General features: G+C 34.4%; 1 protein-coding gene across 6 annotated transcripts; it reads left to right on the top strand.

The window, feature by feature from the left end:
* The first annotated feature begins 3,303 nt into the window (after positions 1-3,303).
* On the top strand, positions 3,304-17,698 carry LOC128882766 (plasmanylethanolamine desaturase). Of its 6 annotated transcripts, XM_054134491.1 has the most exons (7): positions 5,541-5,723; positions 7,585-7,902; positions 7,997-9,122; positions 12,670-13,300; positions 14,006-14,217; positions 14,414-14,632; positions 14,784-17,698. In XM_054134491.1, the coding sequence occupies exons 4-7, from the start codon at positions 13,069-13,071 to the stop codon at positions 15,042-15,044; spliced, it is 924 nt and encodes a 307-aa protein (XP_053990466.1). In that variant the 5' UTR covers positions 5,541-5,723; positions 7,585-7,902; positions 7,997-9,122; positions 12,670-13,068; the 3' UTR covers positions 15,045-17,698. The 6 variants fall into 6 exon arrangements, with proteins under 6 accessions (XP_053990469.1, XP_053990466.1, XP_053990471.1 ...); XM_054134496.1 differs by having other exon boundaries at positions 7,585-9,122; positions 14,841-17,698; XM_054134492.1 differs by having other exon boundaries at positions 7,585-9,074.
* Positions 17,699-17,704: the final 6 nt, after the last annotated feature.

The following is a 17,704-nucleotide window of genomic DNA, read 5'->3' on the forward strand; positions in this document are numbered from 1 at the left end:
GAGGCGAGGAAGCGACCTTTCCGGCTGATTTTTTTTTAAACTGTTCCTTATAAAATTCCGTTGCGGGGGATACATACACATTTTGCAATTTCGCTTTTGAAACTTGCTAAAAATACGTTCAAAGACAAGAAATTTTTTTTTTCCATTTTTTCCAAAAAACGCTTGACGAGACGATAGATTTACTTCCCCTGATTACGAAATGCATAATTATTATATGTTTTTTTCATTATTGTGCCTGAAAAACGGGAAAAACTATCTAGTAGTTCACCTACTTTCCGTTGGTGGCGTCAGTTTTATTTGAAATTGTTCCCATACTGAATGGGATGAAACAAGCAGTGCCGGCGTTGGGGGGGGGGGGGCAGTCGGACAACCGCTTGCGATGCCAGATTTTTGGGGGCGTCGCAGTCCGGTGTCCCTAGTATACGAATACTCCATAAAAAACTTCAAAAAAGTAAACAAATTACGCCAAGTACATGAAAAAGTGGAGGACTCAAGGAGTTATCATAGAAAAATAATAGATCCCCATAAAAAACTACAAGAAAGTAGAAAAAGATGTGAAATCAAAATGAGCAGCCAGTACATGAAAGTCCTTTCCAATAAAGTGCAAAGGCGACACTGTGTAACACAATGTAAAATTCGGTGATTTCCAACTATGTACAGCTAAAATGTTGTGTTCAACAGTGCGGACGTTCAGATCCTAATGACAATTCATGTAAAGTGACTGCTCCACACTTTAACGGTGACATGAAGAAGTTAAATAGCCTGTCATCCACAGACTGAGGCTGTTTAAAAATTTGCCTTGATGTCCGCGGCCTGGAAGTCAAATGCTTGGCATGGCCAGCTAAGCCATTCTCAGATCATCAAGACCCATACTTTCTCTCTGACAGGCTTTTACATAATTTGTCAATTTAAAACTCTTACGATATGAGTACATTTCCATTGCATTGCGTTTTAAATTATTTCTAAGGTCATTCATCGTCACCAATACCTTTCCTCCCACAAGCTTTCAGATAATTTGTCAATTTAAAACTCTGACAATATAAGTACACTTTCATTATTTTGCGTTTTAAAGTAATTCTTATTCATCGACACGACCTTGCCTGGCCACGCCAAGCATTTGACTTCCAGGCCGCGGACATCAAGGCAAATTTTTAAACAGCCTCAGTTTATGGATGATAGGCTATTTAACTTAATCATTTAACATGAATTGTCATAGGATTTGAACGTCCGCACTGTTGAACACAGCATTTTAGCTGCACATAGTTGGAAATCACCGAATTTGACATTGTGTTACACAGTGTCGCCTTTGCACTTTATTGGAAAAGACTTTCATGTACTGCTCATTTTGATTTCACATCTTTTTCTACTGTCTTGTAGTTTTTTATGGGGATCTTTTATTTTTCTATGGTAACTCCTTGAGTCCTCCACTTTTTCATGTACTTGGCGTAATTTTTTTACTTTTTTGAATTTTTTTTATGGGGATCTCACTTCTTTTTACAAAGATAATTTGTATAGTGAATGATTTTAAATAATAGAAAATGGGAGATCAGTTTGAGTCCTTTAAGGTTTCATAAGTACGTGGAACGCATTGCAGTAAGTCTCATTGCAAGCAATTTATTAAAAAAAAATGTAATCTGTTTATCAGGGACTAAAGGGACTAAGTCTGACCTTTCTTTTTCTATATTATTGTAATACAATAAATTATGTATTACAAATAGTGGATCTCTGTTCCTTTTCTCATTATCTCATTATTTAAATTTGTTACAAGACTTTCTGCCATGTGTTCTGTGAATGTATGAACTGTATTCTAATACAATAAATTGTGCGTTACAAATAGTTGATTTCTTTTTTTTCATTTCTCGCTTCACCTTTAACATTTACATTTCTTGCAGTGACACATCCTGCCATGCGTTCTGTATACTTTTGAAAACTTAATGGACTGAAGTTGGTCTGTTTCCTATATATGGCTTTAGACACATTATGTATATTATAGACTCTACGCTTACTATAATAAAAGACAAATGTATTTTTATCTTAAGCTCTACATTAATTTGCAAGTAAAATAAGGTTTGTATGTATTATTTACAAATAAAATTGTCATATGAATAATGCACAATGTATTATATTACAATACCAGACTCAGTCCCTTAAGTTTTCAAAAGCACACAGAACGCAAGGCAAAAAGTTTTGTTGTAACAAACTTAAATGTTAAAAATGAAGTATGAAATGAAAAAAGAGGTCTACACTATTTCTAACCCACAATTTATTATATTATAATACCAGTTACAGTCCTTTATGTTTCCAAAGTACACACAATGCATCGCAAAATGTCTTGTTGCTAGATATTAAAATGTTAAACATGAAATGAGAAATAAAGAAAGAGATCCACTATGTGTAACGCACAATTTATTGTATTATAATTCCAGTTTCAGTCCTTTGAGTTTTCAAAAGTACACACAATGCATGTCAGAAAGTCCTGTTGCAAGAAACCAAATGTCACAAATCCAAACTGACAGTTACAGGTTAGAAATGAACGAGCGGCATGAGTGACAGCCATATTACAATTCCGACTGACGAGCCTTGCCGACTGATTCCGAGAGTCGACGAATCGACGAACGGCCTTAGCTCCTATTGGCTAAGTGTTGACGAAAAGAATAAGAATCAGAATCAGAAGAAAAATCTACAATTTCGGACAGATTCATGACATGATATTACGATATCTCAGTTATACATAGACCGATTTTATTGATTTTGGTTTTATTAGAAAGCTTATATGCGATTTACATTAGGAAAATGCCTTTGGATTTAGAAAATACATAAGCCGTAATGAGATATTAATGACAGCAGTTTCGGGTTAGGTTAGAATCGCAGTTTTACGAGTAAAAGATGCGTGGTAGCGCCAGCGCCAGTATACACGGTGGCGTATAATTTTTCATGTACTTGTCGTCGTGACGCTACCGCGTCTCTAGATACCGATATACAGAGTGTCCCAAAAATGTTATAACACCTTGAAAGGGGTGGTTCGGGAGGTGATTTGGAACAATTTTTTCCTTAGCGAAAATGTTGTCCGAAACTTCGTTAAGCAGATATTAACAAAAAACCTCGACCAATCTGAGCGCGCGTATACCGTTGGAGCGCCCGCGGTAGCGTATTAGCGCGGCCGCCTATCGCGTAGCCTACGCTCAACCGGCATACTCGCGCTCTGATTGGTCAGGGTTTTCCGTTAATATCTCTTCAACGAAGTGTCGGACAATATTTTCGCTAAGGAAAGAGTTATTTCAAATCACCTCCAGAACCACCCCTTTCAAGGTGTTACAACATTTTTGGGACACCCTGTATACGTGTAATGTTCGTCATAGCAATTGCCGCGGTTTTTATTATTACTTTCGATGATTCACAACCGATTTGAGGTAACTTGACAACTGTAGTTACCACTAGGTAGACAGCGTGTATCTACTTACACGTTTCGAAGCAAATGTTTGAAACAATGGAAATCATGTCATGTCAGGTGTATGTGTACTCTCCCACGCTTCGTACCACCGTCTTCTCCGTACCTTGGATATGCTTATGTGGTAGCACGCAAGTCCGCAAATGACCGATATCTACTCAATCCGCAGTAAAAAATATCAACTTACGGTTTGTCATTGTGGTACACGTTGTACGGTCGTGCATTGTACCTTGGGCATCTGTACATCATGTCGCCACTACGATTCACATGTATAGTTAGTTGATTCAGTGTCTTTCGAAGCTAAGCAAAAATCAAACTGATCACGGTATAGCTAAATTTTAATAGTAAGTCTCAAAGCTACTATCTAAATAACTGTTTGTAGGATGATGTGAATATAGTGCTTACTGTTTATCGTGTAAACATTGTCGTTTTACATCTTGACTTGAGAAGGCTTTGTTACACTGTTGCATGTTTTCTTAATAATGTAATTGTAATTATAAAATTGTAATTGTTATCGAGGATAGAAAATTTGAAAAACATTGTATAGTTTTTTTTTATTTATTAATTCAGCCTTTGAAACCTTTTACAAAGTTTATGTCAGCTATACAATTTCCATGTATTATACTAATAATACAACTTAATATTGATACCATACGATAGTAATACTTATCTATACGTACAAACATTCATCCATACATACTAACAATTAGTTATAACATAATGGTAGTTTTTTGTTTTTTATATTTTCAAATTATACTTTTTTAGAAAGTTATGAATACACGTACAAGCTAGAATACTTGGCGCAGCGATTATAATTTGCATTGTCAAAGGTAAATACAATTTGATTTTCTGAAGTACTTTAATGCGTGTTGTATTGAAAACACTGCCAAATAATGTGATTTAAATCTTGGATGCATTATGGCATTCGCATTTTGAGTCTCTAACAATTCCTATACGTGAGAGTGATCCCGCTAGATTGTAATGATCAGCCCTAAAACGATTAATAGTCACAGCAACTCCTCGTGAAAGACCTCTACTGATGTAACATGGTACTAATTTATCCCTATAATAATTCTGAAAATAAGTTTGTCCTTTTGTAAGACCCTGCTGTGTTATTATCCTTTTGTAAACCTTGGATAGTCTTAGCACTTCCGGAAAAATGTTGTAAACAGTTCTGGTGTAGCAGTGTAAATTATATCAATGAAAATGATAAAACTGAATAGATAACGAAGTTTAAATTGAAGAATATCCGAAAAATAATAAAAGTATTTTTATACAATACGATTATAAAGAACTTCCTTCGCGAAGGTTAGCAGATTAAATTAGATTAATTTATATAAGAATCTATATCGTTTTACGTTAATTACTACTGTACAAAATTAACTTTGTCGAATTAATTTATATTACTTTCGTTTACTTGACACGTTCAATAAATCTTATTATTATGCAGAAATTATGTAATACGGAAAGTATGAAATAGGAATTGTCGTTTTCATGACGATAACCGCTACGTTGGTCAACAAAAATAAAAGTGGTCTAGCTTCTACGTAAGCAGTTGAATGATGCCATCTTCGTTTTGTCTTCCGGGCCAGCTTGTAGGTACAGACAGCACTTGGATTGCAACTCACCTATGTGTTTGCACGAATAACTGTAAAATTGAATGTTAATACTTTACCGACTGGTAGCGCTTGGACATGAATTAAATCCAATAATACCTTTTATTTTGTCAACATTAGTATTATTCAATACTTATTTCATCTATTAGAATCGTTTTTTGATTAATATTCATATAATGATGGGAGCACAAAATGTTATCTCAATAACAAACAACAAAATATTGGTTGTCTTAGCAAAAAGTCGATAAATATGTTACCAGTCGATAAAGTGTTAAGTACATAATATAAACGTCTAATTAGTCAATAATCACTGTGAAAATCACACAATGACACTTCAACAATACGAAATGGTGTTTAATAGTAGAAACATTAGTTTCTTTAATTGACAACCACCTCTTGTATGTACCGCGTTTATCACAGTTAAGAAATTTATGTCAACCGAAGTTTCGCACTTCTGAATTTGTTTTGGCATTATTGTAACTTGGCAACTAGGCTGGTCGTACAAGGCTAGACGAAGAACAGATAACCTCAAACAGATAAATTACGAAGATCTCGCTGAATAGTACAAAATAATGTCAATTTAAAAGTTAACAAAAGTTCACGTTTGTAATATTGTTTTTTCGCTATTGTCGAGTGATTGTTATACTTAAATATACGTGGTAAGTATACGGTCAGACCCTTTCACAAACTTCTAGATAGATCGCGATCTAGACTCCTCGTATTAAGAAATCAATTTAACCTTTAGCTCTCGAAAAACCTAGTAATTGGACCATTGAAAGTTTCGTATAGAATTCGACGCTATGTTGTCAATATTCGTTACATAAAATAAATTTTCATTAAAACAATATTGATATAAAATAACATCACGCTGAACGATTTTCAAATACAAAAACTTAAATAATAAAAGGTGGTTAAATAAAAAGAGGTCGATTCGAAATTCGATTAACGTTTAACATTAAAAATTTCTCTTATGATAATTACGCGTCTATACATAATAGTATGCTACCACGAACGCCATTATCTATTGCGTGATTGCGGGTCTACATATCTTCGTGACATAACTTATGAAAAAATTAGTTAGGGGCTAGTTCTGCTCGGTCGATCTACCTCTCAATAAAGTATGAACGTTCGGTGAGATTCCACATGTCCTACACTAAAGGACTCTTAGGTCAAATCAAACTTTACTACGTTTAAACAATGAAGGACAAAATTTATCAGGTTCTTCACCTCTATTGGGCATAACATACCGTGCAGATATATGTATAGTTATTTATACGTGGTTACCAGTGAATTCTATGACGCGATAAGAGACAGCGGTAGGAAATTCTTATATCAAATTCTAGAATAGTCAACGTAAAATATAATAAACATAAATTGAATTAAGTAAAGCGATCTATGCGTGCTACAATTGGCGTAATATGAAATATTTTAATAGAAATTCATCGTTTATAATTACACGGTTCGTAAACGAGGACGGGTATTGAGTCATGCATGTATATATGCACGCCAGCGTGTCATAATGTACACATGTATGGTCATGTTCGTACTGCTGCATGTTTAATCGATGACGTATACATGTCTTTTCGTAGCTATATACTCATTTGTAGTTTACATATAAATATCGGATACTATAGGCATGTAATAAAACGATGATCCAATAACTAAGTTATAAGAAGTTGAGCTTTACTCCTAACAGAGTACACGTCAAGAAAAATACATGTACAGGGTGTCCCAAAAATGTTGTAACACCTTGAAAGGGGTAGTGCGGGAGATGATTTGAAACAACTTTTTTCTTAGCGAAAATGTCCCAGAAGGAGATATTAACAGAAAACCCCGACCAATCAGAGCGCGCGAATACCGGTGGAGTACCCGCGGTAGCGTAGGCTACGCGATAGGCGGCAGCGCTCATGCGCTACCACGGGCACTCCAACGGTATACGCGCGCTCTGATTGGTCAGTGGTTTCCGTTAATATCTCCTCAACGAAGCATCGGATAACATTTTCGCTAAAAAAAAATATTGTCTCAAATCACCTCCTGAACCACCCCTTTCAAGGTGTTACAACATTTTTGGAACACCCTGTATAATTTTTACATTTTTTATAATAGAATATATAAAGTATGGTGATAAAGGTCGAATTACCCAAATGTCACGCGCTTTCAAATAACTGAGTTAGTCCTATCCGAAGTTATGCTTGGAAACAAAGCACTTTGCGTCCATGACATATCACGAACGCTACTTGATGTATCACACGTATGTATTCAATAACCGCATAAGGATCTTTAACCGTGGCAGGAATACCTGACACGTCATTATATTAAATTTACTTCAGTTCGAATCGGTTCGGTCTGGTTCTTTGCAAAACCCAAGATAAGGCGCTCCCACTTCGTCTCTGTATCGTAGTATACTGATAGTGTCGTATTATACTTGCTCTCGTTTATAGATAAAAGTGTAAAGTACATACAAACCCGGATATTACTTTTCTAAATGGAATATGTTTCTATTTAAATATTTTTTAATAGGGTATTTTAAAATGTGTACAACGACTTTATTGAAGGTTGATGACCGAAGATTATTAAAGATCAATAGGGGTCAATTACCAATGAAGATATTTGACTGTAACCAGATCTGTAAGCGTATAAGATGTGACCTTGAATGTCGATGGACACTTCACAGTGATCCGATAAAGACAATGCTCGTTGTTCATGTCGCCAAATCTGGCACAACAGAAAATTTTTCAGCATACAAACGCACAGCTTATCTTATACAATGGATGTAGAACGTATTCGGACACCCATCAATTTCCCAAAAAATTTTCGTGTTATATCGTCTTATATTCTGTAAGTACTACCGCAGAATAATAATACTGACGTTACATTCCAAGGCACGTGTTTTAGTTTGTAATTGATCTTTGAGGACCTCGAATACTTACAGGTCATTGCATACAGCTTGAAACATGCTGATAGAAAATATACAAACAAAATTATTCCATTTAAAAAAATATATCGATTTACGTATCTCTTTTACATTTTCATTTATCAAAAAAGCTACTGGTAAACAAACTCGATTTGTTTTAAATGCTTTACCCTGTATATGTGGGACCAATACTAAATATAATGCAGTGAGTGAGGAGGGGGGGAGAGATCACATAAGAGGCTTTTACCCGTGGGCAGGACGGAATTAAAGCAAATGAAAGTACGAGCGCAACGAATTATACCACCTCGCTCGAACGGAAATCTTCCTACATACAGAAGTGGTAAACGTCAGAAAAGGTAGCCGCGTGACGGCGCCACGAGAGCGTCGCGACGCAACGCGAACTATGGTCGTCAGGCGGCGCCGGCCGTTTGTCACGAAACGTGGCGGGGTTGCAGGAGAAGCTCGGCATGAAAGAAGGAAAAGGAAAGAGTCAGCGAATTCACGCAACGTGAACTCGAGCAAAAGAGAAAGAACCGAGAAGAGTCACGAACAGAACTGAGCAAACACACAGCGAAACTAGCGCCTCAGTTTACGTTTCTCTTCGTTCCTTTCGTACCAATATCGGCTCACAAGAGTGGCACAGTTCGTCGAAGTTAAATGCCAATTCGCGACGACTGTGTCTCCTCGATCCTTTCGTCAATTACTCCCCGCCTTTCTTTCGTCTTTCTCCGCGCTTTCTATCACCTTTCCGATTTTCCATCCTTCCATTGTTTCCCTGTTACTCGCCGCATGCGACATACAAAGACCTCGAACCTCTTACTCCCAGCTCTGTGGTGATTTCATAGTGTAACGAGAGCCAAAAGAAGAAGAAAACGTTGTGCGCGAGACGACACAAATGCGTGCGAACATCATGCGTGCTTTCCTTACGTGTGTATGTGTTACATCGGTACGAGGTACGATAGTGTCTCGTCGTAGGTCTCTTTCGATCCTACCAGTGACTAATTGAGCGTGCACCATTCAGCGATTTTATGGCTGGACAATGCGTCGACCAGGATAAAGACGAAGAACGGTGGCATCGTGAAGTCCTCTAAGCTCTGTGAGGATTATCCATCGTCGTACTTTGTTCCTTTCGTTCGTCTCACGGGTATGCCTTTGACATTTAACTCTGCTAAATTAAATTCATTTGAGACGTTTTGAGGACCGGATCAAACTTAGTTTGCACTACCCTGTTCCAATATTCAGCTGGTAACTCATGCTTCAGCGAATACTGGCATGCACGTGCACGTGTCTATATGTATAAAGGACGAGTATGTGTGCGTGCGTAACCGCGAACGCTGGTTTTAGAGTATTCTGTGTGCGTATACGATCAAAAAGTATCGATGGTAGAGCATCGCGAATGTTGTACTTACAAAAATATGCACGGTAGGAGATTTAAACACTGACTGGTTGTAGTGTCACGTAATCTTTAATACTTTTATACAGTTACCAATAAGTTGTATAGTTTCTACTTGTATAGTTGTTGTCAGACTTTTTATTTTGATCTGAAATGATACCAAAATGAATAATTAATTAGTGGAATTTTGTTTATTGTGACTAAATTTGTATCGTTAATTCCTTTCTATTGCATCTTAACAAATTTGTATCCGTTATTAATAGAATATATGTAGGCGAATATAGATTCTTTGTATGTGACAAACTGAGTTTTAAACGCGACATGCAATAGCCCTTGAATTATTTCGATTGGTACACACGCGGTCAAAATAGGGGCAAGGGTAGACTCGGCGTATTATCAAAATTATTTCTTAAGCTCGTGTAAAAGCGAAATTAACCTACTTTACTGGCGCTCGTACGAAGGTTCGAATCATACTGTTATTACTAGACTGTGGATTTTATGGATTTATAATATAAACTAATATAATAAACACATGCTAAACGTAACCAAAAGGTATGTGCATTTATGCAAACAAACCACATTATTATACGTCACAATACAACATGTTGTGTAAATGCATAAAATCCGTAACCTAGTTATTACTCTTTAACCTTCTAGATGTTTATGACTTGTTATCTCTGTTTTGCCTTAAGGATATACCAGATCAAGATAACATTTTTTCTGAATGGTAAATTTCTATCTTCTCACGTAAGTTTAGATCATTCGTGATCAATAATATTATCGTTAATTGACTGATAACGCTGTAACAAAAACCTAACAAAATAAGAAATCGTTAAAACAAATACATCATAAATTAAGATAAGCGAATAGAAAAATTCGATATAATTTATTTAATATAGATTTTACTATCCGTTACGAATGCTTTATCATAGTTTGTAGTTAATTATCATTGCTATAAATATCGTTCCAAGAAATTTCAACTCCTGTAGGACACCGTGAAAGATACATAAAACCTGACTGAAAAAGTGTTATCAAACGGGGAATATTCGGCACTTGCGACCATCAGTTTCATCGGTTTATCGCACCGTTGCGTGTTCGTTGTTAGATTCAGTTTTATCCTCGAATATTGACCAATAAAAGATATTCAACCATCGTGCTATAAGAACATTGTAATTTTCGCGTGCAATGAAATTTGTCCATTGTCCCTATTACACATGGAACTTAGTGATGACTTATTTTTTAGTAACTCAGAATTGCGTAAAATTGACACTGGCAAGCATTAATACAATATGTGACAATAAACGCATCGATTAAATATACAGGGTGTCTACAGTCCGGACAAACTTAGGGAATCAATTCTACAACTAATTTCCAATACGAAGTTCCTCTTAGACATTTTTCTAAATATTCCCTTTTTAGAAGTATTTTCACTTTTAATTTTTTTCTGTGTTTTTGACTTTACACTCTTTAAACGGCCATAACTCCATCACTTTACAGTGCAAAATTAAACCTAAATGCGCCGTTCGAAAGAGTGTTAAATTTCCAATCTCCTTGATTTAACAAGTGAAAAATTAGGTCAAACTTTAAATTATGACAATTTCTACAAAATTGACTTTTCCTTTATTCGTCTTCTGGTTTCAAATACACAGTTATTTGGCGAGCACTCCTTGAGAAAAACTTTCTCGAAGTCTCAGCTTTTCAATAGTATAGTCAACAAAAATTTTACAATGGTATTTTAGGGAGAAAATGACGTTTGAATGCAAAAAAACGTGCGTTTTTACGTAAAAATTGACATTCTTCAACAAAAATCGACTTGACACTTTAAAATTAGTTTGACATCAGATTTGATGTATTTTTTCGCGACGCTCCCGAGCCACCCCGTTTAAGAAAAAAAAATTGTTTTTTCAACACCTCAAACCTCTCCCATCCGTGTGTAGAGCCTGAGTGCAAAGTGAATAATAATTGTTTTTGAACATGTATCCATAGAATTTCATTTTTAGAGACTGTTTAATCAAAATCTACCTGGGTGTACCGATAAATGATATGGAGATTGCAACATGATCAATTTCAAAAAACAAAAAAGCGATGTTTTCGGAGCCGGAGAATCGATAAAAAAAAGTCTAAATTTGAAAAAATAATTTATTGGAACAAGTGAAAGGGAACCGTAAGGTCCACGAAATTCCAATTAGAATAACACATTTTGTCGCTAAAGAGAAATTTACCTACTTCATTTATTAAATTAAAAGTCAATTCAAAAATTAAATTCCGTATAAATGCACACCAACTCCGGGATATAACGAGGACCGTACTGAATACAGGGTGTCCGAAAAATGTTGTAACACCTTGAAAGAGGTGGTTCAGGAGGTGATTTGAAAGAACTTTTTCCTTAGCGAAAATGTTGTCCGAGGCTACGTTGAGGAGATATTAACGGAAAACCCTGACCAATCAAAGCGCGCGTATACTGTTGGAGCAGCCGTGGTTGCCACGGCTACGCGCTAGGCGGCCAATCTCATACGCTACTGCGGCCGCTCCACTGGCATACTCGAGCTCTGATTGGTCAGTGTTTTCCGTTAATATCTCCTTATCGAAGCCTTGGATAACATTCTCGCTAAGGAAAAAGTTGTTTCAAATCACCTCTCGAACCACGCTTTTCAAGGTGTTACAACATTTTTGGAACACCCTGTAGATACCGTCTATGCATAGAGGCAAGGAAGGAGCGCATTTTGAGAACCTAAATTAATAAAAATTTGTATTTATTCTAAATTTTATTTTTTAAATTGACTTTTAATTTAATAAATGGAGTGGGTAAATTTTTCTTTTTCTTTCTTTGACAAATGTCGAATTTCACGTAAAAACGTACGTTTTTTGCATTTAAATGTCATTTATCCTTGAAATACCACTGTAAAATTTTTATTGATTATACTATTGAAAAGCTGAGACTTCGAGAAAGTTTTTCCTGAGGAGTGCCAGCCAAATAACTGTGTATTTGAAACCAGAAGACGAATAAAGGAAAAGTCAATTTTGTAGAAATTGTCATAATTTAAAGTTTGACCTAATTTTTCACTTGTTAAATCAAGGAGATTGGAAATTTAACACTCTTTCGAACGGCGCATTTAGGTTTAATTTTGCACTGTAAAGTGATGGAGTTATGGCCGTTTAAAGAGTGTAAAGTCAAAAACACAGAAAAAAATTAAAAGTGAAAATACTTCTAAAAAGGAGATATTTAGAAAAATGTTTAAGAGATATCCTGTACAAAAAGAAGAACTTAGTATACTAACAAGTTGTTTACTTTTCGTAGTTTAAACTACAACGCATGAAGAGCCGCTTACAAAGAATTGACGACAAAAAGACAGAAAGAAACGCTAACATAAAACGGAACAAACTCCGGCGAATAAACGATGCGATGACTGCGGTGGGAAAAGTTGCAAGTAAATCAGATGAATCGAACCGCAGATGATACGAATGTACACGAAATAATGTGTAACTTGTTATGGCCATTTCTACATGCGAAATTTAAATGATCGTTCACGCTCTATAAGAAACTACTCAATAGCCTGTAAACCTTGCACAGAAATATCCAGTAACGAAGGGGTACCCGCGATGTCTAGAGACAGACGACAGAACAGTATCGATTCGTAAAAGAACAGACATTTCCTGATCGTTCGGCCAATATTAGGGATTGATCACGAGAATAATTATGGACGAAATAAAGGTGGCGAACTTGAGCCAAGCGGCATCAGCCGCGTGCTCGATGGCGACGAATTTCTTGGCGCCGGTGAAAACCGAACGGCAGATCTACGAGAATTCGATGCTAGAGGACGATCCCAATGCCAACTCGGTGGTGCCTACTTCGCAAGAAGACAGAACCGTGCCGAGATGGGGCCCTAATCACAAGGGTGCCCAAGAGCTCGCGAATCTTTACAGCACTGGTAATTATCTCGTTCGTTGACATTACCATCGACAACCTGAAATCAAATAAATTTGTTTAGATTATTCTGCACGATAATTTGAAACAATAAAAAAGTCAGAGTTAAAGGTAACACCTTATGTTAACACTTTATCATCCGATAGCGGTTGAATATATAACTCAATATATTTTTTATTTTCATAACATTAGTATCATATATTTATTTCATCTATTAGAATCGTTTTAATATTTACATAATATTTCATAATTCATATAATGAATTGTTTAATAAGTTACTAATCGATAAAGCGTTAATAATTGAGCGCGAATGCAACCACGAATATTCTTTTCTTTTTAAAATTGCACTCGGCAAGTTTCGTGTTTTAACATTTGGAATCAATTAATAATTCGATTTAGATTAAATGCAGAGCGTTGCATAGTAGTGTTAGCATGATACGTGCACATCGTATGCTTTTTGATTTTAATACTTGCCAAAAGATTGACTATACATTGGTTGCACCTTGGAACCCTCGCTTGCGTGCAAAAATAAAGAGAAGTCTAACAATACGTATTTTTGCATTTACATTTCAGCGTACTTTTAAAAACATTATTACAATTTTCCTCGCGTATGCAGTTATAACCGCGTGTAACACGTTTTGAGATCAAGTTATGTATTTTTCGAACGTCAAAGGTAAATGTTACTTCACGACATTTTTATGTATTTCAGGGAAAAGGACACAGGAGTGCGTTTGCGTCGGTATCTGCATTACACTGATGGTGGTTAATTCAATATTTATCCTCGTTAGGTTACGATTAGAAAATGTAAGTTCAATTGCGATGGCAGCGTTTTGCGGCATCGTTACGGCAGATTTCGCGTCAGGATTAGTTCATTGGGCCGCTGATACATGGGGCTCCGTGGAACTTCCAATTCTTGGAAAGGTAAAAAGAATAGTCTAAATATATAATTACGAGCAAGGCTATTCCTCAATGTTATGTCGTTGATTTTACTTCATAGCGTAATTTTCTTGATTTTAAAGCATGTAATATTTTGGGATCTATAAACAAAGTATTTCTTTTTAAATATAGCACATGCTTTGTTTTATACACTATTAAATCTATAGATGTTTATTTTCAGAATTTTTTGAGACCATTTCGGGAGCATCATATTGACCCAACAAGTATAACGAGGCATGATTTTATAGAAACTAATGGTGATAATTTCATGGTCACAATACCATTCCTTTGCAAATTAACATGGGAGTTTTTAAGTCTCCCAGAGTCGGAGATCCAGCAGAAATTTGTTTGGACCTGCTACTGGTTTCAACTTGCAATTTTTGTAGCGATGACTAATCAGGTATGTGGACTTTGTAAAATGATTTTCTTATATTCAATAAGATGAAATAATTCTCTTCTTTGAATTTCTCACATGTTTTGTTTTTAGAATTCTATTATATTTAACATTAACAAAATTACATAGTAGCAACAACATAAAAGACTTTTTTCAGATACATAAATGGTCTCACACGTATTTTGGACTACCTACCTGGGTTGTTTGGTTACAGGAACACAGAATTATATTACCCAGAAAACACCATCGCGTGCATCACGTTGCACCACATGAAACTTATTTCTGCATTACTACAGGATGGTTGAACTGGCCATTAGAAAAACTTCGCTTCTGGTACATTCTAGAAGTTTTCATTGAAAAAGCTACCGGTTGCAAGCCTAGAGCAGACGATCTGAAATGGGCACAGAAGCGGTCTTGAGAATTAATGTGTTTTATCATTTTGTGCATTTTCAAGGACATGAAACAAATTTAGAAAGAAGTGAAAGTTTCCATGGTATCGTGATTTCGTGGAAAGAAGTATAGAACAAATTTTCAAATAGTACATGTAAGGAGGAAAGTTAAATCCGTAAATATAACTTTCTTTTCTTATACTTAGCACTACGAGGCCTTTCCTACAAAACAGATAGCGTAATTAAAGACATTTAGTATTACTTGAACATGCTTTTGAAGTTTACACATTTATAATAGTTATGCAATAACATAGATATATGTATGTACATGCACACATACACACCTATTTGTAAGAAAAATTTGAATATGAAATCAAGTTTGTGTAACTGTGAATTAACAATTTGCCTCACAGATTAAGCGATTATACGTTTATGCATTGCACAATCATTACGTAAGTAGCACAAAAATTGAGCAAAAAGTCTTAATTGATCATTTCATACAATGATTTACAAAAGTATTATAAAGCTGAAATCAAAGTACTACAACACATTGTGGAAAATAGTCTCGTATAGATTATATGATTTATAAACACAATGTTCAGTGGCTATAAAATTAAATTGAATGTTAAATATAAGAAGCATGGATGTATGTATACATACAAATTAGTATATATGTATGCGTATATGCATATGTATTTGTCAATTAATTTCTATTTATTGCTTACACTTTGTCGCACATGAATTTAAAAAGTGTAATTTTGAACAAATTTATAACTTAATGCGCTAATCTACACTAGCCTAGTCTGCTGTAACTGCTTCAGCACAGTCACCGATTTCCCTGAACCTCAGAAAATTGTTAAACCACTGAAATTGAATAAAAGATATTCAATTCACAGTGACAATATCCTGTTAGAAGCAAATATCTATTTATATACACACATTTTAAAGTGAAATAGTTTCTTCTTTTTCTAAATCGAAAGGAACTCAATCAATGTTTGTTAACAAATTTATAGATACATTATTTTATATTTTTTTACGTGATTGATTGTTTATATTGAATTTATAGTCTATAAAATTGATGATTCGACAATTCTAATTTCATTTATAAAATTGGATTATGTTATAATTTGAGCTGAGATTAAAAGAGATGATAAAAAGTTAGTATTATATGTACTAAAAGTAATGTAAAAAAAATGTCACGTCATTTATTAATTGGATTACATCTTTAGTACAAAAAAATACTTATAATATTCTTTTTTATTAATTTCTTAGCTCACGACAAATGATCTAACAAAACATAAACATTGTAAGGTGCTAAATGTAAGTACAAGTTTTAGGTTCAGGGACCAAAACAGGGCCTATTGCTCTATGCAGCAGTCATCGAAATAATTGGTTTGATTTGGGTAAAGTATACTGATGTAAAAATGATAAAAACAAATTTTATGCTGGTGACATTGATTTTTATATCTGTTATACTTTTTTTTAGGTAGCTACCGTTTTGCCTTGTAACTTTCAGTATACTTTATGCAAAGCTTTACCAGATATATGTTCCTCGCAAGCAAATCATTTGTAATGTCTTTTAAAAGAAATGATAATTATAAGACATTGCAATTATTATAAGTACCATAATTGTTATTGTTGTTGTTATTGTTACAAAAATGGAGTATAAACTTTAAACAAATTTGTCATGTATGCAACGCGTGCCAGAATTGAAGCTTTCTCTTTATACAAAATCTATTTAATAGTTGACTAACAATTACACAAAGCAAAATGAAACACAGAACTATATTTTTTGCTAATTCAATTTTGTATGGGATATATTAACGTCATTACCGTTATTGTAAACTCTAATTCCTTTTTGCAGTATAGTTCTTTAAAAAACAAATTTTAAAAGAGGGTATAATAATAGAACTGTAAATTGTGTCGTCCTAATATGAACTGAAAGAAAGTAAAACAAAAATCTAAAAACTTACTATGTACAAAATGCTTTGATATGTTTAATCATACATTTCACTGATTGTTGACTTGAAATGGAAGCTTTCAGTATGGGTCACACAAAAAAAAGATAAAAAACAAAAAATTACATATAAAGCCAACATAGATGTATAATAATTACATAATTACTTTTTGAATTGAATTAATATTTGCAACATAAAATATCTTGATTCAAATAAAGCGCCTTGTTCACATTCCATAAGCCTAATTATGTGAAAATATTTATTGCACTAATGTTTTATAAATTAAATATCTAGACACATATTTACACATAATATCTAAAAAAAAAAAGAAACATTGCAAGATTGATGTTAAGTTATAAATTATATTGTGTGAATAATTTCTGTACATATTTATATAAACCTAATAGCAGTCAATATTAACATCAGCCTTATAAAATGAAAACGAAGAAAATTTTATTAAAAGATAAGCTTTAATCCCTTGAGGCTATATTTACTTAAAAAAAGTTAGTTTCCATTTTAGAAAATATATATAGTGATAAAGAATGATGCAAAATGAACTAAATTTAATGATATAATTTCGAATACAATATTGAGGAGCAGTATTAATTATTTTGATTTTTTAGCGACACATTTAGATGTAAATATATGGTTTTGAGCTTAAATTTATAAAAGAAATATATAAATTGCGTAGTTCAAAAGAAAAATAATGGCTGTAAATGCATTGAATTTGA

This window comes from Hylaeus volcanicus, unplaced genomic scaffold (assembly GCF_026283585.1).
Source record: "Hylaeus volcanicus isolate JK05 unplaced genomic scaffold, UHH_iyHylVolc1.0_haploid 12182, whole genome shotgun sequence".
In the NCBI taxonomy this organism is placed as follows: Eukaryota; Metazoa; Arthropoda; class Insecta; order Hymenoptera; family Colletidae; genus Hylaeus; species Hylaeus volcanicus.

What these genes read in the sequence shown, in the direction of transcription:
- LOC128882766 (XM_054134494.1), top strand. Translation starts at nt 13,069, where the DNA reads ATGGACGAAATAAAGGTGGCGAACTTGAGCCAAGCGGCATCAGCCGCG. An exon ending in CGCGAATCTTTACAGCACTG is followed by an intron (nt 13,301 to 14,005) that starts GTAATTATCTCG and finishes TATGTATTTCAG; the next exon opens with GGAAAAGGACACAGGAGTGC. An exon ending in AACTTCCAATTCTTGGAAAG is followed by an intron (nt 14,218 to 14,413) that starts GTAAAAAGAATA and finishes GTTTATTTTCAG; the next exon opens with AATTTTTTGAGACCATTTCG.